The 23,799-nt window shown below is 57.5% G+C and overlaps 5 protein-coding genes across 8 annotated transcripts; all 5 read right to left on the reverse strand.

Annotated features, from left to right (window-relative positions):
- Window positions 1–112: 112 nt before the first annotated feature.
- On the reverse strand, window positions 113–2,042 carry HYAL3 (hyaluronidase 3). Of its 2 annotated transcripts, XM_063114610.1 has the most exons (3): window positions 1,149–2,042; window positions 614–703; window positions 113–496 (listed from the first exon to the last, which is right to left on the reverse strand). In XM_063114610.1, the coding sequence occupies exons 1-3, from the start codon at window positions 2,040–2,042 to the stop codon at window positions 227–229; spliced, it is 1,254 nt and encodes a 417-aa protein (XP_062970680.1). In that variant the 3' UTR covers window positions 113–226. The 2 variants fall into 2 exon arrangements, with proteins under 2 accessions (XP_062970680.1, XP_062970681.1); XM_063114611.1 differs by lacking the exon at window positions 614–703.
- Window positions 2,043–2,817: 775 nt separating this feature from the next.
- On the reverse strand, window positions 2,818–6,689 carry NAA80 (N-alpha-acetyltransferase 80, NatH catalytic subunit). The gene is made up of 4 exons (XM_063113397.1): window positions 6,659–6,689; window positions 6,066–6,164; window positions 5,547–5,795; window positions 2,818–3,816 (listed from the first exon to the last, which is right to left on the reverse strand). The coding sequence occupies exons 1-4, from the start codon at window positions 6,687–6,689 to the stop codon at window positions 3,029–3,031; spliced, it is 1,167 nt and encodes a 388-aa protein (XP_062969467.1). The 3' UTR covers window positions 2,818–3,028.
- On the reverse strand, window positions 6,296–9,428 carry HYAL1 (hyaluronidase 1). The gene is made up of 4 exons (XM_063115066.1): window positions 9,209–9,428; window positions 7,834–8,757; window positions 7,383–7,472; window positions 6,296–7,201 (listed from the first exon to the last, which is right to left on the reverse strand). The coding sequence occupies exons 1-4, from the start codon at window positions 9,227–9,229 to the stop codon at window positions 6,884–6,886; spliced, it is 1,353 nt and encodes a 450-aa protein (XP_062971136.1). The 5' UTR covers window positions 9,230–9,428; the 3' UTR covers window positions 6,296–6,883.
- A 3,767-nt stretch (window positions 9,429–13,195) lies between these two features.
- Window positions 13,196–18,153, reverse strand: HYAL2 (hyaluronidase 2). 3 transcript variants are annotated; one of them, XM_063115063.1, is made up of 4 exons: window positions 18,067–18,153; window positions 14,978–15,944; window positions 14,363–14,452; window positions 13,196–13,925 (listed from the first exon to the last, which is right to left on the reverse strand). In XM_063115063.1, exons 2-4 carry the CDS (start codon window positions 15,896–15,898, stop codon window positions 13,515–13,517), a joined length of 1,422 nt encoding a protein of 473 aa, XP_062971133.1. In that variant the 5' UTR covers window positions 15,899–15,944; window positions 18,067–18,153; the 3' UTR covers window positions 13,196–13,514. The 3 variants fall into 3 exon arrangements, with proteins under 3 accessions (XP_062971133.1, XP_062971135.1, XP_062971134.1); XM_063115065.1 differs by having other exon boundaries at window positions 18,022–18,109; XM_063115064.1 differs by lacking the exon at window positions 18,067–18,153 and adding an exon at window positions 16,812–16,899.
- A 2,293-nt stretch (window positions 18,154–20,446) lies between these two features.
- Window positions 20,447–23,765, reverse strand: TUSC2 (tumor suppressor 2, mitochondrial calcium regulator). Its single transcript, XM_063113855.1, has 3 exons — window positions 23,152–23,765; window positions 21,865–21,985; window positions 20,447–21,694 (listed from the first exon to the last, which is right to left on the reverse strand). The coding sequence occupies exons 1-3, from the start codon at window positions 23,295–23,297 to the stop codon at window positions 21,629–21,631; spliced, it is 333 nt and encodes a 110-aa protein (XP_062969925.1). The 5' UTR covers window positions 23,298–23,765; the 3' UTR covers window positions 20,447–21,628.
- Window positions 23,766–23,799: the final 34 nt, after the last annotated feature.

Genomic DNA, 23,799 nt, shown 5'->3' on the forward strand with positions numbered 1-23,799 from the left:
ATATAACATTGCACTCTAACCAACTAAACTAACCGGCCAGCCCTATAAGCCTTTTTTTCTTGCTCTTTCCACCCTTCAAGGATCCCAAGGGAGGTGGGGTGCAAGTGGGGTGTGTGTTTCGGAGGGCTGACTGTAATCTAAATAGAGCAAGAGTGGGACAAAGTCCCTCAAAGACTGGGAAAGTGGCAGCAGGGACAAGAAGAGGCAAGGGCAGGGACGCCTAGCTTTATGCTGCTTCCTTAGACACAGGCCTGGGCTCCTGGCAGGTAGGACCAGCCCAGCCCCGGTAACAGCGGCAGCTGAAGGACTCCCAAGCTTCAAAGCTGCCATCTGGCTGCAAGTGCAGAAAGGCTTCCATCTGTCCTGGGTCTCGCCGGGCACAGCGCCCATGGCCATGGCACCGCTGGTGACTGCAGGCCACGGCTGCCCTGGTCACATTGATTACATAGGGGCCGAGAGTGCCCACCAGGTAGTCATGGAGATGCCAGCACTCCTCCTGAGGAAAAAGGAAGGGGTGTGTCAGTGTTCCTGCTCCATGGGCTTGATGTGGCCTCTCTCCCACCCTGGGACCCCAGCATATGCTGCATGGCAGGCTGAAGGGGACAATGATCACCTCAGAGCGGGAGAAGCTCAGGTCTCCCCAGAGCACCACGCCGGTTGTCCCCAGTGCTGCACTCACACCAATGGTCTGCACGAGGTCATCCTGGAGGCAGAGAACTGCTAAGCCAGGGCTGGGCTGGCAAGATCCATTGGAGCCCACCTCCACCTTCATGAAACTTCTGGGTTGGCTGGTTAGCTCAGTTGGTTAGAGTGCAGCCTTGAAACTCTTCTGGTTCACTGCCACTATCTGATTCTACCTCTAGAGTAGGGCCCCTTTGCATGGAGCCTCTGAGTGGCTCCTCAGGCCCTCCACTCAGAGAATGTCTCCCTTCAGACCAGGGTTGCAAAGGCTGGGCCTTGCCTTGCCCCTCAAGATCTTCTAAGGCAGAGCCATCCCTCCCCCATCAGATGCTCCAGGACAGGGCCTTCCCCTCAGAACCCCTAAATTGGTACTGCCCTTCAAATCCTCCAAGCAAGGTCTTCTCAGACCTTCCTAGGACAGGGCCATGCTGGCTGACTCATACCCGTAGACATCAGCTTCCACTTACCAGAGACAAAAACCTCCTAGAACTCTGGTGTGTGAGGCGGGCATAGGCCAGGACAGGCAAGGGATGTGGGTGCCCAGTGAGGGCCACATGGAAGGCCTCCTCCAGGCGGTATCGGACAAAGGCCTGATAGTGGGCAGGTGGCAGCTTGGGTGGGAGGTAGATGCTGGGAAAGAGGGCACTGGAGGCGGCCCAGAGCCAATGCAGTTGGGTGTTGCGGGCAAGGGCGGCTGTGTGGCAGTGGCCTGTGTAGTTGGAAGCTGTACTGTGCCAGCCATTGCCACAGGCTGGGTAGCGATAGAAGCCCCAGAGCCCATGGGGCCGCAGTGCCTGGCCCAGCCGTAGTGTGTCCTCCATTAGTGCCCGGGCTGCCTGCTCAAAGCCAGTGCGGGCCTTGAGGAGCTGCTCCTGAGGGTCCAGGTTGGGGAACATTCGCTGCACCCAAGCCCAGGAGGCTGCCTGATAGGCTCGGCGGCGGCCCCAGTTCCCAGCCCAGAGTGGACACCATTCCTCCCAGTCCAGCACTGCCAGGCCAGTGAAGCTGCGTCCCAGGCTGCGGTGGATCTGGTAGGCAGCCTGTGACAGGTGGCAGTCAAGGGGCACAGCCTGGGGTATGCCCCCATTGTGAGCTGTGCCCCTGGGCCCAAGGTAGGGATAGAGTCCAAGCTGGTTCTTGTAGAAGATGGTGATGTTCTGGCCATGGAAATGCTGGCCACCGTTGGCTATGATGCCCAGGGCATTGAGTGGCAGGTGCACACCAAAGCGAGCCTTACAGTGTGCTGAGGGTACATTCCACAGCACAGAAAAGGGGCGTTCAGGGCCCTGTGGCAGGGGCTGGCCATACCCCAGGCAGAGGGCCACCCCCAGCATCAGGGCCAAGTCTAGCTGCATGGTCATGCCCCAGGGATAGAAACCTGCAGGAGAGAGAAGGGTGTGAGCTTAGAGCCCATAGCCATGGCCACACCTTCCACATAACAGGGAAGGCACAGAAAGCTACCCTACCTCCTCCCCACAAAGACGGGCTGGGGAAAGCATGATTCCCAAGGGGACCTATAGGCCTGTCAGAACAGCCACACCCTTAGCTGGCCTGAGGAGCTCCCCTCCTGTGTTCTCCATCTTTGTCAAGGCACCTCTGTGTCCTCTGATACCTTTTCCACCCACATCTGTCACAAATCCGCTCCTCTGCCCATCTTGTTCCTTGTCCCAAGAACACTCAGCTCCCACCTCCTTTCCTGCCTGGATTAATTCTTACTCAGCACACAGCTCTCTGCTGTGGTATCAGCTCCCCTGGGAGGTCTCCTGGATCCACAGGTGGAGTGAAGGCACTTGGGCTCCTGAAGCATCTGTACCTCCCTTGTCCAGCATGGATCCTACCACTGTATGCCTGTCTCCTTATCTGTCCCTTTGGGTGGAGACCCTATCTGTCTATATAGTTCCCTGTTGCCTATGCCCTATCCAGGGCCTGACACACAGTAGGTGCTCTGTGAAGAGTAATAAGTGAGTGAACGGGGAAGGGAATAGCCACCCTGTCCCCTGGACCTGGCACAGTGGGAGGGGCAAAGGACAGGCATTCCCCCATCAATGGCCCCAGGGCCAAGTTGGATCTGGGGGCTTCTGCAAGGATAGGGGACCTGAGAGATGTGGGTGGGGGTCAACAAATAAAATATCAGAGCCACACCCACGGGAAGCTTTTATTCAGCCACATTGATTGCTCTGAACCAGAGCTATGGAGCCATCTCCTGACCCCACTGGTAGCCAGGAAACATGCCCAGGCTACAGCTGCCCCTCAGGGGCTAGGGGTTGAGGTATGGCCAGTGGGCTGAGGCGGGTACTGTCCAGGGCAGTCCAGTGACCCAGAAAGAGTGCCTTGCCCTGGGTGGCCCTCAGATGTCTTTCTCCATCCAGAATATGGGGCATCCCCTTAGGTCTTGGTATTGTGTCTCCATCAGGCTTTGTGAAAGGGGCCCTGCTGGAGGTAGGGGTGAGGTAGTCAAGAGCTCAGGCAGGGGAGGGGGTGGTGGCAATGTGGACCCCTGGGGGCCCCTTGGAGCAACTTGGGCAATCAGGTTGGAGGCCTTGCAGGGTGGCCGGGGGGAGGGTGTCCTGGAGAAGGCACTGAGGAAGGTGGCAGGCAGCTGTCGGCTGGTGAAGACCAGGCCTTGCACAGGCTCGCCCAGCTGGTAGCCCAGGTGGGCATAGAAGTGCAGTTGGTCATGCGTGGATAGGTGCAGCTGGCGGAAGCCTCGGGCCCGAGCAAAAACCTCCAGGCCCTCCATAAGGCGGCGGCCAAAGCCATGGCCCCTCATGGCCCGGGCCACCACCACTGTCTCCACTAAGAGGCTCTGGGGCTGGTCCAGCACCCGTGACAGGCGGGCATGGCCCACTACAACGGGGGCTGCTTCAGGTGTGGGGCGGGGGCTCAGCAGCATCAGGCAAAGGGGGAAGGCATCTGAGGACTGGCCCAGGGAGTGTAGGCGGGAGGCGCGGCTGCGGGGCCACTGCTCATTGATGAGGTCAGCACAAGCGTCCAGAAGCTCAGGTCGACAGTGCACAGGCTCCAGGGTCAACTCAGTCAGGTTGGGGGCTGGGGTCTTCTCTGGCTGGTGTGCAGGATCCAGGGTTGGCTCAGCTGGGCTGGTACTCAGGATCAGCTCCATCCAGTGTGTAGGGTCTAGGGTAGTGATCAGCTTGGCTGGGCCAGGGCTCAGAGCAAGCTCTGGCCTGCATGGAGGATCCAGGCTCAGCTGAGTCAGGCTGGGAGCCAGGTCACCTCCTGCTAGGTTGCAGGTGGCTCAGTGCCAGGATGAAGGTTAAGACCACAGTCTCCAGGCAGTGGCATCTCCTCAGACCACAAGGGCTCTCCTTCTATGGATAACAGCCATGCTGGGCTGTGCCAGGAGGGAGGATGGGGTTGGGGCAGGGAGTGGCTCACAGAGTGCAAGGGAGGTCATGCATCCTGGAACTGGGGAGTGGGGGGCTGCACCTTGTTCCACACTCAACTGATGGCACAGGTGACCCGGAAGAGACCCATCTAGTCCTGGGGGAGCTGACTCAGGGCAGACAAATCCAGGTGTCCTGTCTCACACTGTAGGGGGGCTGAGGGTGATAGTGAGCTGCTGAAGGCTGGGACAGAACCCAGGAGTCCTGGCCCCAGCCTGCTCTGGCTACAAATTTGTCCTCCCCAGGACCTCACTGTGCCAGGACAGCCAATCCAGCCTACTTGCTGGCCATCCTGTCTCTAGCAGTGTACTACCACAGCGGCCGGCATCAGACAAAAGGTGCAATACAAACAACATACCCCCTGCTTGAACCCACACAAGGTTCCCTTTGGAGGAAACAACGCCCCCAGGAGTTCCCTGATCCCTCCTTCTCCCTACATTCCAGCTTTCCTTGAGTTCCTGGCCTTTTCAACCACCTGGGCCGTGCCCACCACCTAGCCGATCCTGGGGCACCACTCAGCCACCCATTAGGCTCAGTTTTCCCCTTCCTTGACTCTTTCACTGCCTGGGCGTAGACTGCATGGTCCCCTCCCCAACTCAGCCCAGCTCAAGACACTTAGAACATGGACCCAACTGTCCTCTCTGATGGTGCCCCAGAAGCACCAGCACAGGACCTGGCCCATAGTCACACAGCAGGGTTGCCTCTGCAGGCCTGGCTCCTCACTGGCTTGAATTTCTTAGCAACCCTAGATAAGGACCACGACTTCCTTCCTATATCCACAGAGGTGTCCAACGGCCACCAAGTGGGGGCCCAGACCTCGTGTTCCCAAACTCCACTGTTTGCCCACCTTACCCCAAGTCCTGCTGGCAGGAGAGTCTATGCTGGGGGATATCTTGCCGTGGGCAGGCAGCTGGGACCCACTCCTCTACTCACCTGCTCCAGAGGGGCCTCTGGCTCCCCTTCCCTACTTTACCTGAGCTTGAGGCCAATGCAGCACTGATAAGTAACAGGCAGCCCCCTCCCCTCGCACCAAATCCCACCCTACTTACAGGGCTATAAGACCCTCACCTGCATCAGCCGTCTCTGCAGCAGCTGCACTCCTTGGTCTGGAGGGAGGCAGCCCCAGGATCCGCCCCTAAGCCTGGAGCACCAGGCTTCCCTGTGAGCTTAACTCCTTCAGTGCCGACCCCACCTACTGTGGACGGAGCGAGGCTCCGGCGTCCTCAGAGAGGGGCGGCACTGTCTTTCCTGTGCCTCGGTTTTCCCCTCCCTCCTAGTGGGTCACAGGCCTTAGAGTTTTTGAGAATGGGGGCGTCGAGAGCTTGACTCTGAGGGTAGGTTTGGCCCAGCATGCTCTGGGAGGGAACAACTGGCGCAGGGAAGGCGTGCAGTGCGGCCTGACCACTTGGGGACCACACGCGAAGGAGAACAGGCAGCGAGCGGAAAGGGGGCGATACTGACATGTTGATGCGGGGCTCCGGGATATTCCGCTTCCTCGCTCCGCACGGCTTGGTGTCTCGCTCTGTCTCTGGCTCGGGCTCCTCAGTCCGCCGCACTGGCCCCTAGCGGTGCGGCGGACGCACTGCACTGTTTCGGCGGGAGATGCACCACATAGCCCGTGGTTTTCTGGGACGGTCAGGCCCCGCCCCGGCCCCTGCGTGTTCCGGCTTAGACCCCACCCCGGCTCTGCGCGTCGCAACAATGATCGGGCTCAGACTCAGTCTCTGCCCTGGCTGCGTCCCAGCTCCTCCACTCTCTGCGGAGCCAGGCTCCACCTCCCGTTGGCTCCGTCCCTCCCTGGGCCCCCAAGGGCCCCACCCCTCGCTCCCTGCGTCACCGCTTAGGTCCCGCTTCGGTCCCGCTTCGATTTGGCCCCGCGGAGGCCCTGCCCAAAGCGTCACAGCCTCAGCCGGGAGCAGGCTCCTCCCCCAGATGGCTCCGCCTCTGCCCCGCCTCGCCCCAGGCTCAGGCAGATCCCACCCCCGGCCCGTTGTGTCTCGAGTCCCGCCAGCCGCCTGCCCCAGTCCCGCTTGGAGAAAGACAGATAAGGTGAAGCTTCTTCCTGAAATTCGGGCCCACCTGGGGAGCAGCCGCCCTCAGACAGATATCAGACCTGAGTGAGAGAGACCAGCCTTTCCTGTGCTCACTGGATCCCGGGGCCTGCACACTTTAGGCGCTCAATAAACAGCTAAGTAAATCATGACTGCTTTATTTGCTGGGCTGTGTGAAGCTGGTGCTTCTCAGTGGATTCAGGGGTCGTGCAGGGCTGGTTACCATCAACACACAGTACGACTGCCAGGGCTCTACCTCTGGAGCCAAACAGCCTGGGTTTGAATCAGCTTCTCCCTTTTCTTGCTGTGCAACCTGGGCAAAGTGCTTACCCTCCCTGTGGGTGCCTCAGTTTCCTCACAGCCTCCTTGTGAGGACTGTATGAGCTATACTGCTTAAAGTGCTTAGCACATGGCTTGGCAAAGAGTAGGTGTTCAGTGAATGTCATCTTTTGTGATTGCCGCAGTTCAAAGATGGGCTCAGTATCTCTAGATGAATTGTCTGTGACCCTGCCAAGTACATGCATTTGGACATGCAGTGGATGGTGTCTTCCATGGTTCTAACTCCTCATGAGACTATCCTGGTCTGTAATCAATGTGCATGTGTGTGCAGGGCATGTGCCCAAGACAGTGGCTGAATATTATTCTGACTGTGACCATGACTTGTGTGACTGTGCCTGTATTTGAGGAAGCTGTGGTCAGACCCGAGTGCATTAGATGCTCAGTGTGTGCAACCCTGTGTGTGACCACTCAACACATGCTCTGCTGCTCACACCATGCTCCCCTCCAGCCAGGGTAGCAACGACATTTGAACTCCACAGCCATTCGCACCCGATCCTCAAGTGAGAGGGCACCCTGCAGGGTCAGAGGTCCACCACCAGGTGTGAGCTGAATGGAGAAACTGATGCAGTTGAGGATGAGGAGGGCCTCAGGGTGGCTTCGGCGACGGGCACAGCGGCCATGGCCAGAGCACAGGACTTGACTGCAGAGAAGAGCTGCACTGGTCACATTAAGTATGAAGGGCCCCAGTGTGGTGTCCACATACTCCTTGATGGCCTGGCATGATTCCTGGTGGGAGGGGGAGCGTTAGGGACATCATGGCCATGAATGCATGGGTCCACCTAGGACATTGAGGCACTCAGCTGCTGGCCAGCTGGGACTTCAGGGGGAGAAAGGGTAAGCTAGGGTCTCCCCAGTTAGCTTAATGGACCCACTCATGCCCCCAACCCCCACCCAGGCATGAGCTCACCTTGGTTCTTGTGTTTTCCGAACTGACCCAGAACACCACTCCTGCTGCCCCCTGGGCTGCACTTTCCCCCAGGCTGTGCTCCAGCTCCTCCTAGAGAAGGAGACAGAACAGCTCCATGGGGCCTCCCTCCCTGCAGCAGTGTGTAACCACTGGATGGGACAAATAATTTTAACACCCATTGAGGGCTGCTCTGGCCCTGGTGGCTAGAGGCAAGCCTGTCCGCTTTCTAGCCTGTGAGTGGCATGCAGACAGGGACTATTATCTTTCTAATAAATGCTGACTTGCCTGTCCCCAGCACAGAACTTGCCACAAGTAGGTGCTCAATGAACATGAGAATGAATGCATGAAAGTGCCCCAAGACTAAAGTGCCCCAAGGCTGTGTGGCCTCAATTGCTGGACCTTCTACCTGACAAGGCAGGTGACAAGGTGGGTGGGGTCACAGAAGACTCACCAGGGGCAGAGAGCGGTTTGTCTTGTCATAGAAGATCTGGAGATAGGGCAGCACTGGCAGAGTGAGGTTCCCGGCAGCCATAGCCACACGGAATGCCTCACCCACACGGTGCTGCACATACATCTGTGCCTTCCCTGTGCCTTCCATTGCTGCAGGCATGTAGATGCTAGGGTAGAGGGCATCGCTCTGGCTCCACAGCCACCCTAGCAGGTCGTTCTGGGCACGGATGTCTGGTAGGCACTGGCCTGTGTAATTGGGGCTTAGAAAGTCATAGTTGTAGCAGTCAGGGAAGCCATAGAAGCCCCAGAGGCCACGAGGACGTAGTGCCTGCCCCAGCTGGAGAGTGCCTGCCATCCAGGCCTGCGCAGCCCCCTGGAACTGGTCCTGGGCTGCTGTCTCCACCCGAGGAGCTGGCCAGTCAGGGTGCTGTGTCTGTACTAGTGCCCGTGAGCGCTGCCGGTAAATGTCCTTGGTGTCCCAATTGAAGGTCCAGCGTGGGCGCCATTTCTCCCAGTCAATGACCGCTAGCCCTGAGAAGTCAGGTGCAGGTATGGCAGCCTGGATGTCCCGGAATGTGCGGGCCAGGTGGGTATCCAGGCTAGCGTTCTGGGGTAGGCCACCAAACACAGGCTCCCCAGCAGGTGTGTAGTAGGGGTAGGTGCCCAGCTGGTCGCTGTAGAAGATGGTCATGTCAGGGCCGCGGAAGGTCTGCTCCGGGTTGGCCACCACATCAAAGACACTGACATCCACATCCACGCCATGCTTTTCCAGGCACCACTGGGTGTCTGCATTCCAGATGGTGATGAAGGGCTGGTTGGGTGCCACAGGGCCCCTAGAGCCTTGGGCTATGTCAAGCAAGATCAGGAAGAGGGCACAGATGCGAAGTAGGTAGGCTGCCATGGCACGGGGTGGGTCTACGGAAACCTGGCCAGAGGAGGCAGAGCTGAGAACAGGCCTTGAGCCCCCTGACCTCTGCTTGGGCAGGTGGACTGAGCCCCTTGCTCATTAATCCACCCCTGCTCTGCTTTCAGTTAAACATCAAACTGCAGGGCTCAGGGAGGTCAGAGGGCAGAGGAGACACGTAGAGGGGAGCTCTGCCATTGGAGGCACATCTGAGCTGCCTACTGGGCTGGGCCTCTGCCATATGCCTCCCACAAGGCTTGCCCTGGCCTAAGCTTGCCCGCTCCCCTTTCCTCAAGGGCCACTGAAGCCATGACATCTATTATTCCGGGAAGAGTGGCTGAGAGCCAGGCCCTCAGCCCCCCCACTGACCTGACTGTCTCTTCTACCAAAAATCCTGGCTAGTCATTGGAGGAAGGGATGTCAGCCCACCCCTCCTGCACACCCACCAGGCTGCCCACTCGTCCCTGCTGACCTCAAGGCTGAAGGGCTTCATCCTCCAAACGTCCTGGCCCCAGGATGGGGGCCTAGGCAGGGCCTGGCCAGATTCTGTTCCTTAACTCTGGCCCCAGCTACACCAGAGACTCGGAGGAAGCTGCTTCTGGAAATTCTGAGCTCTTGTAGGGGGTCAACCCACCCAGTCCAGGCTAAGGGGTAGGACCTGGATTGGGAGGCCCAGCCAGGCAGCAAGGCTACCACTGAACCCCTGCAAAGTGCCCTTGGTAGGGGTGGGGCTGGGCCAGCAGGGGCCCTCCCACTCTGTCAGCACTAGGGCAGGGCTTTGTGGCTTTACTGAGGCTGGAGAGGGAGGGCGGTGGCAGAAACAGCTGGGCAGGCCTGTTTGTGGTACTGAAATCTGGGTGGCTCCAGATTATATACTCAGGGAGTGTACTTTCCCCACGCAGCTGCATCATAACATTGGTGGGCCTTAGGCACTTTTGCTTTTATGGAGCCCTTCCTCCTTAAAAAAATACTTGACAATATATTTTACAACTATGTTGGTATAAAGTTGAATATAATTTGGGCCGGCCCCTTGGCTCACTCGGGAGAGTGCGGCGGTACCAGCACCGAGGCCGCGGGTTCAGATCCTATATAGGGGTGGCCGGTGCAGGCAACACCGTGCGGAGGTGCCGAGGGTTGCGATCCCCTTACCGGTCAGAAAAAACAACAACAACAAAAAAAATAAAGTTGAATCTAATCCAGACTGGGTTCATTATTATATATTCATTGTTAATATATTTATATTTTTTCCTTCTGATTAAAAAAAATTAAAATACTTGTATGGGCCCCTAGAAGTATCGTGACCCTAGGTCCCGTGCCTATCTTGCCTAGTGGATGTCATTTTTGCTTTAGGGATCTGCTTCTGAAAGGCACTGTGTTCATGAAGTTGGGGCTATCATCATGTCTGTAGATGTGCTGGGTCAGTGATTATGTCTTTGTGAAGCCCTAGTTAGTGAACATCTGTTCCTCTGCACTAATTCCAATGATGTGCACATGCAAACATGGGACCCAGTGCCTGGGACTGGGTGTGTGTAAGACCCTGCTGCCTTGTGACCATGAGACCCCATGTCTGTGTGACCATGGGTATGAGCATGGGTCTATCAGTGAGCACATGCTTGTTCATTCATTTGCGGTTTCACTTGTTCACTGATTCATTAGCTGGTTATTGAGACCTGCTGGGTGCTCAGGCCCAGGCTTGCCTGCCATAGTGGGGTGAAGGAAATGCTATGTCCTTGCCCAGGATGAAAGTGTTGCCTGGATCTACAGCTGAGTCAGCCTGAGCCACTGAACCATTTGGCACGATGGCCACTGGAGAAATGACAATCACAGCCATCTGGCTTGGTCCTCCAGGCTGACTGGGATGGAGAAGCTGGCAGGGCTGAGGGAAAGTAGGGCCCAGGGTGCTGGGGACTGTGGGCACATTGGCCAAGACCCATGCACAGGATCAAGTCACAGAGGCAGTGGCTGTTGATCCTGTTCAGGAAGCAGGGTCCAAGAGTGATGACCATGTAGGACAGAGAGCCTGGCACAACTTTCAAGGGCTAAGGGGACAGGAGAACATCAAGGCAACCCCTGATCCCTCTCCCATGCTACCTCCTGGTGCCCAGGAAACCTAGTGCTGCAGTTGGCACAATCATGGAAACCAGCAGGCCAGAATTCTGCAACTGGCCTTGGTCTGAGGGAGAAGCTCCAGCATTCTCCAGCTGGCCTCAGTCCAAGGAAGAAGCTCTAATGGTGGCAAAGCAGGAAGAAGCTGAGGGTACCCATAGTCCTCCCCAACCCTAGGGCCCTCCCCTGCCGGGCTGGTCTAGTTGGATTGGTATGAGTGATGTGTGTGTGTCTGAGGTCTGTCCAGGCTGATGGTCCAGCCTTACTTGCTCTCTTTGGCTGTGCATACCTCAGGCCTCTGAGCCACCTCACTCCCCAGTACTTCTCTACCCCCTGCCGCCCTTACCCACAGGACAGTTCTGGCTGTCCCTGAGTTGCACTTTCCTCAGGACTTTCTTCTAGGTCCTCCTGGGGAAGTGATGTGAGGTGGACCCAGGTTTGTATGGAGGGGTCCAGCTGAATGGGTATAAGTCACAAGAGTGTAGGAGAGATCACAGTTGGGGAGGAGTTACAGATGTTTAGGGAAAATAACAGTTGTGTGGGGTCACACATGTGGGAGATCATAGCTTTGCACATAGAGAGTTACAGGTATCTAGGGGTCATAGCTAGGTGGGAAAGGTCACAGGTGTGTGGGTCTGGAACACACCTGTGTGTTGGGAGGTTGCAGGTGTGGGTGGGGTAGCTCACAGGTGTGCACGGGTCACATCTGTGTAGGGAGGTCACAGATGTGGGAAGTCACAGGTGTCGGGGAGACAGGTCCTAACTCCTTCCTTGCCTTCCTTCTGCTGAGCTCCACCTTCTATCTCATGGCCTTACTGACCAACACCTGAATTTTCTCCAGCCTGGTCTCTCCCCACCATGGCCATAAGCACTTGTGACTCTTTGACTTCCGTGTCCACCTTCTCCTTCACCAGGTGAATTTATCGAATCACCCTCCTGGTGCTGCCACCCAGCCCCCTTATCTCCATTCTTTGCCCATCACCAGCAAGAGGGGCAAGGGAGGACTTTTGACAACCTGAGTTGGCATTGATTTGGCTGGGCTTGTTTCTCCAGGCTCTGCTTCTCTAACCATACCATCCCCTCAATTGTGCGCTTCTCTGGGGCTCACTCTCCTGTCTGGCATCTCCCTCTACTTTGTCATCCCCACAAAGACAGCAGTCTTTGTCAGTGTGGTTCAGGGATGCATCCCCAGCACTGGCATGTGTGCTCAGTGTGTTTACAGAACGGGTGAGATAGTCACCGCCATCAGATGAAATTAGGCCAGGTGCCACTCTAGGGCTGCCCCTCTTGCCTCTGCCTGCAGCAGACCCCAAGCTACACCCCAGCCCAAGCTCCATGTGCCAGCTATGTTCCAACTTCCTCCAGCCTTTCTCCATGCTTTATTCCCTAGCATCAAGCTGTCTCCTTCACCTTTCAAAACTCAATAAAGCAAGCACCTCCCCTGAGCCCTTGCTATTGGCTGTCCTCACCACTCAATTATTTCTTGAGTCTGTCTCCCCAGGGCTGGTGAGTTTCCTGAGGACAGGACTGTGTGGGTGAGTCATCACTGACATGGACAGGGGAACTACAGGTGTGGCTCTGATGGCTGAGGGGAGGGTTGAAATAACTCCCATCAGAGGCAGGCATAGTGTAGCAAGTCAGAGCTGGTCTGACTACTCCGGCTGCTACTTCTCTTCTCTAGGACAGCCAGGGACTAGCCATGTTCTCCCATGGCCAGGACAGAGGTGATCTTTGAGGATGTCCCTGCTCCCAGGCTCAGGATCCCCCTGTCCTATCATGGATCTCTGTAGTGTGACAGGGACTGAATCTCAGGATTCAGATCTCAATCCCCTGCCCGCTGCCCCCCACCAAAACCAAGGGAAGGCTGTGATCCAGATGGGGAGAGGTGTTTGTGGTCGGAGTCCACTCCCACCGGCAGCAGGGAGTGAGAGAGACGCCCTGGCCTGCGGGAACAGCAGGGAAGATCACACATTTACTTCCTCCTTTCTCCCTGGGTAGGTGGGGTGAGGAAGCTGGTACCGGCCCAGCTGGAGATGCAGGGGCAAGTGGTAGAAGCACAATGAGCCCTGTTCCTCACGCCAGGTTGGGGCCCAACTCCTTTCCAATCAATATGGAGAAAGCAAGGTCCTTGGTGTTGGGGTGGAATGTGTGTCCCTCAACTCTCAGTGGCCCTTTCCCCAACAGGACAGCCACAGAGTGGGCAGCTCTGGGCCCGCAAGTTCCAGTGGACATATTTTACAGATGAGAAGTCCCCAGCAGAGGGCTTCTCAGAGACAGATCTGAGCTCAACCTCATGGGAGACCCTGGAATCTCTCATAAGCCCTGGCCAAAGTACAGAAAGTCCAAGCACAGAAGCAGTTGTTTTATATTTAATTTACAAAAGAGATCCAAAAATAATAATAATAAACTATCTAGGGCAAGGGAGTAGGGTCAGGCCCTCCCCAGCCCAGCTGTATCCTCCTTCCTCTCTGGCAGGAAGAGAAGGGGCCTCCCAGGGGACTTCCTCTCCCCCTTAGAACAGGGGGGTGAGAGCTGGTATGGATACTCTGTTGGGCATCCTGGGGGCTCTGCCCCCTCCAGACTCTAGTTTATCCACCCCCTACAGGCTCCTACATGCCCGAGAGAGGCCTTGTGGCAGACGCCAGCTTAATTGGCAGCCAGGTAGGAGACCCCTACAAGGTCCAGGTGAGAGCCATGGCTGTCAGAGCCAGCGGGCCAGTGAGGTGGGACCCAGCCCAGTCTCTGCTGGTACCCCCAGCAGCCTGCCTATGGTCCCACTGGCATTGCTCACCACCCCAGCCCAAGTAGCACTGGCAGCGAAAGTGCGTCTGCAAGTGGTCGATGTCGGCCCAGCTGAGCTGCCCCTCGGGTCGCAGCTGGGGCTCACCAGGTGCATGGCCAGGCACTAGGCGGAAACTGCTGGCGCTGAGGTGCAGGAAGGTATTGGCGCTGGGACTGCGGCGCACACAGCGCCCATGGCCATGGCACTGGGCCCAGCTGCAATATTGGGCAGCCCAGGACACGTTGACCACATAGGGGACCAGCAGTCGTGTCAGGTAATCCTTGAGGTACTGGCAGGTCTCCTGGGGGACAGAGGCCAGGGATCACAGGTCAGGGTTAGCTGAGTCAGCCCACAGACCAAGATGGAAATTCTGCATCCACACTCTGATGACCATACCTTTTTCAACAGTGCACACATTTGTGTACACACACATACACACGTGTGCCTGAGCCCTCACAGTCCCTGCTCCTGCTAAGAAGGGGGTGCGGGTGGAGACTAGAGTCTAGCTGGGCAAGTGGGGAAGGGTGGAAGTCAACAGCTGTTCAGGACAGCCTTTCCTCTTTCTTGGGAGTAGGGTGGGGATTCCCTCCTTCTCTGCTTGGACCAGGAAAGCCTTGGGTGGGAGTCAGACAAGGGTACCAGTCTAAACCTGCCAACCTGAGCCAGGTAGCCAGAGGCCCAAACTCTCTGCCTGTTCCTGTAGACTCAGCTACGACAGGCTGGGTGGGTCTCACTTACCATGCTTGTGGTGTACACTGAGTCGCCCCAGAGGATGACACCAGCTGCGCCGAGGGCTGCACTCTCGCCAATGGTAGAGATGAGGTCCATCTGTACGGGGAGGGGGATAGTCACTTGGGAAGACTGAGACGACGGGTGAGAAGAGCAGACAGGGTGGGCAGGCCCCAGGCTGTTCTGACCTGCTGACCCCAAGCCCAGCCTTCTTCTTACACCTCCAGGAAGATGTTCAGACTATCTGTTTTGCTTACTCCTTAAATGTTTAAGTCCATTTCTACTCTCATGTTGATCCTCAGCTTCCCAAGCCAGGGGCACACCTGACCCTTGGGCATTATCTATCAGGATGGACTCCAAAGTCAGAATGCCTGGGTCCAAGTCCCTGCTCTGCCCTGGATTTGCTGGGAAAGTTTGGGCAAACTTCTCAGCATCTCTGTGCCTCAGTTTTCTTACCAGTAAAATGGAAATAATGTTGTCACCCTTTCACAAGGTTACCAAGAGAATGATTTGAGGGGATGTGGAATAGCCAGTAAACTGTGGGGCTGTGGGCCCCTGGGAACCCAAACATGCAGTGTTTCCCTGAGTAAGGAGGAAGAAGGCAGGGCTCTGGAAGGCACGTACCTCACTAAGCCCCGTGAGCCCACGGCTATAGGTGGGCCGTGTGAAGACGTAGACGGGGAGTGCATGGTTGGCATGGTGGGTGTGAGCTACACGAAGGGCCTCTTGAACACGGAAGCTGACAAATTTGCGGCCATGGGCAGAGGAAGCGAGTGTCTCGTCCAGGTAGACAGAGGGGAACAGGGCTGTGCTCTCAGCCCACAGCCAGGCCAACTGGTCGTTGCGGGCCACCTCGACATCAGGGCAGCGGCCTGTGTAGCTCTCCCAGTTTTGCACATAATCATGATTGTAGCAGTCCGGAAAGAGGTAGAAGCCCCAGAGGTGCCGGGGCCGCACTGCCTTGACATAGCGTAGTGTCTCCAGCATGAACTGCCGTGCAGCAAACTCAAACTCATATTGTGCCTGTTTGCCTACTTGGTCTGATGGCCAGTCAGGGTGGCGACTAGCCACCAGTTGGCGTGATGACTGGCGGTACACATCCTTGTCCTGCCAGTTGCGCACCCACACAGGTCGCCAGTGCTCCCAGTCGATGACCGCCAGCCCTGCAGGCTCCTGTGTTCGAATGTAGTGCTCCACAGGTTTTTGCAGCTTTTTCAAGTGTGCCCAGAGGCTGCCATTCTGTGGCACTCCACCATGCACAGACCTCCCAGCTGAATCAAAGTGTGGATATAGGCCTAGACGGTCATAGTAGAAGATGGTGATATTCTGGTTCACAAAACCCTCATTGGGTGAGGCCTGCACATCGAAGGCATTCAGATCCAGTGGCACCTTGTGGCGTGGGCCACAGTCTTGTGTGGGAACATCCCACGCAACTACAAAGGGCCGGCCTGTGAAGATAGGTGGTGCCGTGGGCTTGAGCTCCATGGCCCATGCCACCGCCAGCACTAGGGCCAGTGTGACGGTGGGGCCTGGGCCTGCCCGCATACTGGGGACTGCAGGAAGTGTCACCTGCCTGGCACCAGCTCAGGAACTGGAGGAGAGTGGGAGAAAACAAGTCAGTCTAGAGAACCCTGGAGGTGTCCACCTCAAACCCATCTATGCTCCCAAAGCCCACGCTGTTTGGGGCATTGTGCCCAAAGCTGTTCAGACCACACATGACTTTAATAGGTTTCAGATACTACCGGCCACTGAAGGGTAAACAAGACGCGCCAGGGACTCACTGCCAGGAGCATAGGGCTCCTTCCCCTAGCAGGTAGCCTATGACTGGGCAGGAATCTGTCAGATCTGTGACTCTTCTGAGAACTGGATGAATTTGCTTATGGACCTACTGCTAGAGCCACATCCATGCCTGCATACCATCCAGTGTATGGTTTCAGAGAGCCCTGAACCCCTGAGGCTCACCCTGAACCCGGTGAAGAACCCGTGATCCAGAGAAACAATAGCATTTGAGTAAGGCAGGGCACAGTTCATACAGAAGCTAGGAAGTTGGAAGGAACACAGCAGTGGGGCTGGTATCTGTGCAACACCGGCCCGAAAGAAGTGAGGCTGTCAGTACTTTGTCTTGAGCGCAGACACTCCCCCAGTCTTGGTGGAGGCCCCGCAGGGACAAAGGGGCAGCGGACCTCCCACGGCGGCGCCGGCCGTCCGGCTGGCCCTTTCCTCCACCGCTACCAGGAATACGCGCACGCGCCTCCCTCTCCACCCCCCACCTGGCCGGTCGTGGGTAGAAAGCCCTTCACCTGGCCTTTGTGCGGGACCCCGCCCCCGCCCCGCACGTGGGGCCTGAGCCCGGCCGGGTGGGGGTGGGGTTCCTGGGCGCCTCTCCGGGAGCGCCCCTCAGGGCTGAGAGGCCAGCCCGCGGGGGGAGTACCACCAGGCTTGCAGAGCCCATTCTCACCTCGCGCGGGACGCCACCGGGAACCACGCCAGGGCCACCGCCATCCCGGGCCCAGCCCAGCCTGCTCCGGCCGTTCGCCCAGGCACTGCCCGGCTCGGCGTCTCTGCTGGCTCCGCCCCCCGGTCTGTGGGCCCTTTAAGAGTCCAGCGCGGAGGTGGGCCGCGGGGCAAGACTCGCGCTAGGGGAGGGAGGGTGTGTTCTCCTTTTTCGCCTCTAGTACCGCGTTTCGGACTCGAGGATCCCAGATCCTCTACGAATCCCACCCATTTAAGACTCTGAAGCCCTTCCAAATGGGACTTTCTGCTAAAGTCTCAACCACGAGCGCCAGTTAGCCTGAAATTTACCCCCACAGCCTGCAGCCGGTGGTACAGTCCTCCCCGCTTCGCGTCGCCGCCAGCCCCTTAAAGGGACAGAATAAGGGACGGTGGGAGGGAGGGAATAAAGGAGGTGGCGTGCACCCGCTCAGTCATAAGGAGGTGCTGTGGGACCTTGAGGCGTTGGCTGGGGGCAGCAGAAGATTTGGCTCTGCACACCTGAATGTAGACCCCAGCCCCGGGGCACCTTTGTGTGGAAAAGGGACTTTGACTTGAGCGGATCCCTGGTCTCTCGGGACAGTAATGCCCCGCCTCCTACAAATCGGGGCTCCCCCTCCTCTAGTCGTTGGTCTGAAAGGAAGCCCCACCCCCTGTCCCTCTGGGGTAAGGGGCCAAGCACCACCTCTTGGCCCTCCAGGGGCAGGGCCGGGGCAGTGGTTGTCCTGGCAACCCGGGCCTTGGGTGGCTGCTAGACGGAGGGGCTTGGGGATAGGGCACCCCCTTAAACCGACCCGCATCAGGGGCGGGCCAATCCTTGGTAACCTATCCTCTCCTGCCCAGTCTCGGGGGCCTGCGGGAGATTCCAGGGCTCCCTCTCAACTCCGAGAGGGCTGCCATCCTTGTACAAGTCTCTGGCCAGACCTCGGGAAGCCGGCAGGAGGAACTCCCCGGGGACTCCATCCCGTTTTCTGAGCCTTTACACCCACCAAGCCCTTCCCGGTGGGAGGCAGGCATAGAGCTGGAACACTGCGAGTCCTGTACGAGACCTCCTCGCCTCTTCCTAGATCCGTTCCCCCATGCGGGATTCAACTCTCCAAAGGGCCCGCGTCTGCGCCGCCAGCCCCTTCCCCGACTGGGCGCCTGGGAAGAGGGAGGTACCGGTTCTTCGAGCGCACCTATGGAGGTGTTGGCCAGCCGTCGGCGGTCTGCGCTGATCTCACCTGTGTGGGAGTCCGTCTCCCCAGGAGGTCGGCGGCCTTCCTTCTTCCTGGGGTGTGCTTCTCCAGCCAGGCTGCTTGCGCCAGCTGCTGCCCGTTGGGCAGCCCGCCGGGGACTTGATAAACTCCATTCCCTCCCACCCACTCCCGCCTCCCATCATCCCAGCCCTTTCTCCTCACTTCCTGCTGCCCCTCTGAGAGGAAAGGGCCAGGAACAGGGGCGGGGGGGGGGGGTGGATTAGAGGAGGAGATCGCCTTGACCCTGTTTCCCTCCGGCATGCCCTGCTGGCTGACTGACTCCCCTCTCCACCCTTCCCCTGAGTAGGATCTGGCCACACCAGCTGCACCAGGTGACAGGAAGGCTAGGGGCCCAGGCTCAAGTGCCATTCTCCCCCATGCCCACAACTTCTTTAAAACTGAGGAATCTCTTTTCCCCAATCTTGGGGTTGGGGCCCATCTTCAAATCCAGTAGGGAGTGAGAAGAGGGGCCCAAGTCGTGGTGCTTTTGAAAGTCAAACTATTTGGAGGGTGTTTAGCTAATGGTCTCTCAGAGCAGGTACCAAAGAAAGGAACCAGTGGGGAGGCAGGGGTGTGTGTGTGTGTGGAGGGGGACTTCCAGGAGCTGAGTCAATTTTTTCCACTGAGAGCGGAAGCATCCCAAGTGTGACAGAGAGGACAATGTGTTGATGTGTGCAACTGTGTGGGATAGGGGTTAGGATCAGGGGCTGAAAAGGTTCTGCAGGGTGGTCTCCTCCTGGAGGACATTATTGGAAGTCACTGAGTCTGCTGCATAAAGTAGGGGGCTCTTTACAACATGAGTGAGGAAAGGGGTATGTTCTTGTGAGAGGGAGTGCTCATAATGTGGCTGGCCCCACGGAAGACTGCAGCAGGCTTCCAGCAGACCTCTCCAAAGGTGCTGACAAATCTGCCTACCCTCACATCACCCTAAGCCTACCCCTCAGCACCCCAGTGGCCCACTTCGCCAATGCCCAGAGGCTTCTCTCCTAACAGAAGGCTGTGGGAAGGGCTGGGGGAGGTGGATGCATATTCTGGAGTCTGGTCCTGAGGACCAAGGAGTTCAGGACATGGCAGGGGAGGATGCAGTGTCCCTGTATCACTGTGCTGGCTTCAAAAGGGACAGAGGCTTTGGAAGCTCCAAGGGTGGGGACCCCTGGCAAAACAAATGCCGGGCCAGACTGTCACAGGGAAGGGACACTTCCTCAGGCAGCCAGCAGGAAGGAAGTGAGCACGGCCCAGTGGGAGGGGGTGGGGAAGTACTGCCCTGACTGCCATTGTTTCCAGCTTCAGGGTCAGCTGGGCAGGCCCAGCACAGGGAGTTCCCCCGTGATGGGACAGTGGTGGTGTGAGATAGGATGCCATCTGGCATGGGAGAGCCCTGGTTCTTCAACAGCCAGTAGGGGGGACAGTGGAGGATGACAGGGCCTTATGCCTTGCATCTTATAGAGCAGGTGGGAAGGTGCCCCACAGAACTGCAGTCCGGGCTTCACAGGGTGATCCTGCTCCAGAGCTGGCAAGTTCAAACTTTCAGTTGATTGGCATGACAACTCTCCAGGCCCATAAGCCTGCGTTCCTGAACCCGCTCCTTCCTAAACTAGGAGTTGGATTGATGGCCAAAGGCTAGGTAGGCCTGGTAGAGAAGCTGCCTCATACATAGCAGGCTCTGAGAAAGCAGAATGTTCACATGGGGTAGGGGGCAGGTGAGAAGACAGAGACAGCAGAGAGCAGAGGAAGTATTGGGGGTCTGAGCCTTGCCTGCTAGAACAGAAGCCCTGGGTTCACTCTCTCAGTAGTGTCCACAGACAAGCATGGGAGGAGGCAGGTAAGTTTGAGCTGCAAGAGCCTGGCAGTAGGCCAAGGGTGTGTGGCACGTATCTGGCTGCTGTCTATCTAAGGCTGGGCCTTCGAGGTCTATGGGGCACAGCCTGGGATGGAAGTGAGCACAGCCCAGTGGGAGGAAGTGGGGAAGTACTGTCCTGACCTCCATTGTTTCCACTTGGGGTCACTTGGGGTCAGCTGGTAGTGCTGGGGCCGGGACAACTATTCCAGAACTATCTGGAGTCACACTCTCACCTTAGGTCAAGCAGGTGGGGCCAATCTCTCATGAACCATACCATGGCCTTTTGATTCCAGGGGTCCCCACCACATTGAACAAAATAGATGAGTGGCCCCTGCATGCTGAGGGGGCCTGTAGTGAGGTCTGTACGAACACAACCACCTGCTAGCCAGGGTTGGGATGGCCACAGGCTGGGCTCAAGCTTACCCTTGGGCCTTGCCGGAGATGGAGGACCTGTCAGAGTCTAGGCCCAGGCCTACCTACTGAGCCCAGCTGGTATTCACAGACCCAAAGGATGCCACTCTCATGTGCAGGATCTACAAATAATTTTATTGAAATTGAACAAATAACACAAGTCTTCCTTGGCTGGAGGCCACCCTCCCCAAGCCATTTCCCACATTCTAGAAGCACAGAGTTTACACAGTAAGGAATTAAAAAAAAAAAAAAAGTCAGACTCTGCCCCAACATCATCATGGACTAGACTATTAACCTTCATATTTTAAGTATTCCTTTTATGGTTTTTCCCTCCTTTCTGTCCCTACCCCGGGGCTCCAGTACTTTCCCTTGACTGATCCTAGAGTGGGGACACTGTAGGTGAAGGGGTGGTGGGCTGCTTATAGTTATTGGCACCAGCCCTAGGGTGCTGTCCCTAACCACAGGATGGTAGACAGTCTCCTCCCATGGGGGGTTGGGGGGCCTGGTGCAAAGGCAAGGAGGATTAGACAGGATGGGTGGGTTGGGGCAACTCCCCATAGGCACAGGCATCCACAGCCCATCCTGACCCCAGCCTGTACCCTCTCAACTGGGGGAGGGGTAGAGGGGGCAACAAGTAGTTGCAGTAGGGAGGGATCAGCCTGGGTGGAGGGAGAAGCCTCCCACACCAGCCTCCACTCCTACCAACAGCCAGCAAACTGTCCATCCATCTGAGGGTAGGAACAGATGGGCAGGTAAGTGGGAAAAATCAGGCTGGCACTGCCCCCAGCCTCTGTCCACAGGAGGAATCGAGGTAGCAAATGGCTGAAATGCTCCAACTGGGGGTAAGGGAAGTAAGGGAAAGGAAGTTCCCACTTGTGTACAGCCCACACAGCCCAGGGGTTGGAAGAAGCCAGACCTTGCTTGTAAAGTGCTGTAGCCTCTAGCAGGGCTCGATGCCAGGCAAGCTTGGAAAAAAGCAGGCCAGTCAAGGAACCAGGAACCAGGCATTCCTGACTGACATATGCCTTGCCATGCTTCTTGGAGGGGTGGTTGGGGAGGATGGGCTAATGGTAAGTCTGCCATTAGCCTTTGCCAGCCACCAACCACCTCTTGTCCATACACAAACCAATACCCAACCAACACCGCGGAACTGCCCCGCTTGCAGTTAAAGGTTCTGGGCCAAAGGAGTTTATTCAGGGTTGTGGCTCCAGCCTGGGCTCCTCAATGGAAGACACATCTTGAGCCTGGAGGTTTCTTGCTGGGGCAGGGGGTGCTTGTGTCTGCTACCCCCCAGGCTCACACCTCATAGAGGATCACAGGGAAATCCACATGGATGCGAGGGGGATCCAGCTTCACGATGCCCTGCCATAGAAAGAGAGGCTAATGAGACTCAGCTCAGGGCTTCTATTCCAGGAAGCCTTCCTGTTCCTCCCAGCTTCTCCGCCAAGAGCCCCCACCATGACAACAGACCCCATCTGGGTCTACCTTCACACACCTGTTGTAGTCTCTGTGACCACTGCCCAGCCTCTCACCTGAGGAATCAGATTCTTATGCACCCGCCTCAGCTTGGCCCGCTTCTGCCCGTTCTTGGTGACGATTGTCTCCTCATAGAACTCATGAGCCAGATCCCCATCCTCATCATAGAACATGGAGCTGTGTAGAGGCAGCGGAGAAATGGCTGGGCTGGAGACTCACACCTGGTCATGGCAAATGCCACAGACCACAGGGAAATATGCTCAAGCCCAAGTGGGCAGGAACAATCTTGGTGGGAAGAAGAGAGGATAATATACCTGGAGAATCATTTGCATGGGGTTTGGGGTCTACTAGAAGGAAGTGGGGAGTGGGGTGATGGCCAGTGCTACTCTGTCAGACCCCCAAATAAAGAGGCCACACCAGAGAACACTATCCAGGCAGCCAAAGCCAGTTCTCATTACTGGTTTGTTCAGCAAGAACCATTCCAATATCAGGCCCTTGCCTTCATCCAGGACTTCTAGAGTGGGTGGAGTGGTGGCCTGGGCATGTTGTTCTCACCCTAGAAGATACTGCTGGCCCAGTGCCAAAGACTGAGATGGCAGATGCCTAATTTATGAAGAAGCCTAAAGGGAAGAAGGCTGCATCTCCCCACCCCCAGTAGCTGGTGCAGCCAAATTGCCACTGTTGTGTCTCCTTGGTATCAACAGCCAAATCTCCAGCATGGGGAGTGCCTGTCCCCAGCAGCCCACTAGGGCCAGGACATTCTGGTGTTCCTGTCTGGGCCCCTGGGGGGAAAAGGGAATAAGTCAGCGCTCCAGATCTGGAGAATATAACTGGGTGAGGGTCTTTTTTCCCCAGCCTCACCCCCAACACTCTGGGGCCCAGCTCTGCTTTCCCAGCTACTACCTTCGGAGGTCCAACCCCACTACTGTGGGGAAAGGAAGCAGCTTAAAAACGTCATTCTCCCCTTGGGAGAACTGGAGGAGGGGGAGGCTAGGAACCTTCAACTTGCAGGATAAGATGGAAGGGAGGAAAGGAAGAGGTCCTGCAGTCTCATGGAAGCCTTATCTTAGTTTTACCCTGCTGAGAGCCTGACCAGGGACAAGCCTCAGGCCCACTCTTCCCTAATAAGACCATTAGAGCGGCCAGGCCGCCAGAAGTCAACTGGCCAGCTTTTCCCACCCCTTGCTCCTGGCCAGCTTTTCCCACCCCTTGCTCCGGTGGTGGCCCAAAATATGAGAGTCGTCCTGGCTCGGCTGTAGGGGGTGAGAATGGCAGGAGCTCCCCCTGGCGCGGGACGCCCAGCCACCCACCTGTCCTCCCCGGGGCGGAACGCACGCCCTTACCCGCGGCGCGTGAATACGAAGGGGGGAACGGCTCGGCTTCGAGGCCGCACCAAAGCTTGCTCAGCGCCCGCCGCCTCTGGGCCGCCGCCCCCCGCCGCCGAGGCGAAGGGCCATAGGCCCCGAGCTTTAGAGCCGCTGGCGCCCATGTCAGGGCCGCCAGCGCATGGCGACCCTGCGGCCGCTCCGTTCTCACAGCGCAGTCGGCGCCACCATGCCCTGCCCCAGCATCGGCTCCCAGGTACCGCAGCCGCCGCCGCCTTCCGCAGGCTCGACTGTCTCCACGGAAACCTCACTTCCGCTTCCGCACGCTCCCTCCTCTGATTGGCTGTTGATCTCGTCGGTCCGTGGGGCGGGCCAATGGCAGCCCTCAGATCCCGGGCATCCCAGCACCCGCTGCGAGACCCCAGGTTCCAGGCCAACCTCTCTCCAGCCGCGGCAGCTCCCACCTAGCAGAGCGGTGGTTGTGTCTTCCTGGTCTCTGGGATGTGTGTCGAGGCTCCTGCGTCCGCGACCACCAGAGCTTAGGTTCAGCGGGCCTGCTCAACCGCCAGGGCCTCTCAAACCAGCATTTTCGTGCCTGACCCAGGCCAAGCCGCGGGGTTCCCCTACCCCTTAAGATTTGGCTATTTTCACAACCGTGTTTTTGTG

The sequence above is a fragment of the Cynocephalus volans genome, chromosome 11, assembly GCF_027409185.1.
Source record: "Cynocephalus volans isolate mCynVol1 chromosome 11, mCynVol1.pri, whole genome shotgun sequence".
NCBI classification, from domain to species: Eukaryota; Metazoa; Chordata; class Mammalia; order Dermoptera; family Cynocephalidae; genus Cynocephalus; species Cynocephalus volans.

Excerpts from the sequence above, each read along its gene's own strand:
- NAA80 (XM_063113397.1), bottom strand. The coding sequence starts at position 6,689 with ATGGAAGACACCATCCACTGCATGTCCAAAT. Across the intron at positions 6,165-6,658 it reads CATCCACTGCATGTCCAAAT|GTGGGCCCGAATTTCAGGAA; the intron begins GCATGTACTTGG and ends GCTGCTCCCCAG. Across the intron at positions 3,817-5,546 it reads CCGGAGCCCCGCATCAACAT|ACCCTACACACTGGATGGAG; the intron begins GTCAGTATCGCC and ends TCACTACCCTAG.
- HYAL1 (XM_063115066.1), bottom strand. The coding sequence starts at position 9,229 with ATGAAGCCCTTCAGCCTTGAG. Across the intron at positions 8,758-9,208 it reads TGAAGCCCTTCAGCCTTGAG|GTTTCCGTAGACCCACCCCG; the intron begins GTCAGCAGGGAC and ends TCCTCTGGCCAG. Across the intron at positions 7,473-7,833 it reads CAAACCGCTCTCTGCCCCTG|GAGGAGCTGGAGCACAGCCT; the intron begins GTGAGTCTTCTG and ends CTCCTTCTCTAG.
- HYAL2 (XM_063115063.1), bottom strand. The coding sequence starts at position 15,898 with ATGCGGGCAGGCCCAGGCCCCACCGTCACACTGGCCCTAGTGCTGGCG. Across the intron at positions 14,453-14,977 it reads GGCTCACGGGGCTTAGTGAG|ATGGACCTCATCTCTACCAT; the intron begins GTACGTGCCTTC and ends CTCCCCGTACAG. Across the intron at positions 13,926-14,362 it reads CAGTGTACACCACAAGCATG|GAGACCTGCCAGTACCTCAA; the intron begins GTAAGTGAGACC and ends TCTGTCCCCCAG.
- HYAL3 (XM_063114610.1), bottom strand. The coding sequence starts at position 2,042 with ATGACCATGCAGCTAGACTTGGCCCTGATGCTGGGGGTGGCCCTCTGC. Across the intron at positions 704-1,148 it reads CTAGGAGGTTTTTGTCTCTG|GATGACCTCGTGCAGACCAT; the intron begins GTAAGTGGAAGC and ends CTCTGCCTCCAG. Across the intron at positions 497-613 it reads TGAGCTTCTCCCGCTCTGAG|GAGGAGTGCTGGCATCTCCA; the intron begins GTGATCATTGTC and ends CTTTTTCCTCAG.
- TUSC2 (XM_063113855.1), bottom strand. The coding sequence starts at position 23,297 with ATGGGCGCCAGCGGCTCTAAAGCTCGGGGCCTATGGCCCTTCGCCTCG. Across the intron at positions 21,986-23,151 it reads TTCGTATTCACGCGCCGCGG|CTCCATGTTCTATGATGAGG; the intron begins GTAAGGGCGTGC and ends GCCTCTACACAG. Across the intron at positions 21,695-21,864 it reads ATAAGAATCTGATTCCTCAG|GGCATCGTGAAGCTGGATCC; the intron begins GTGAGAGGCTGG and ends TTTCTATGGCAG.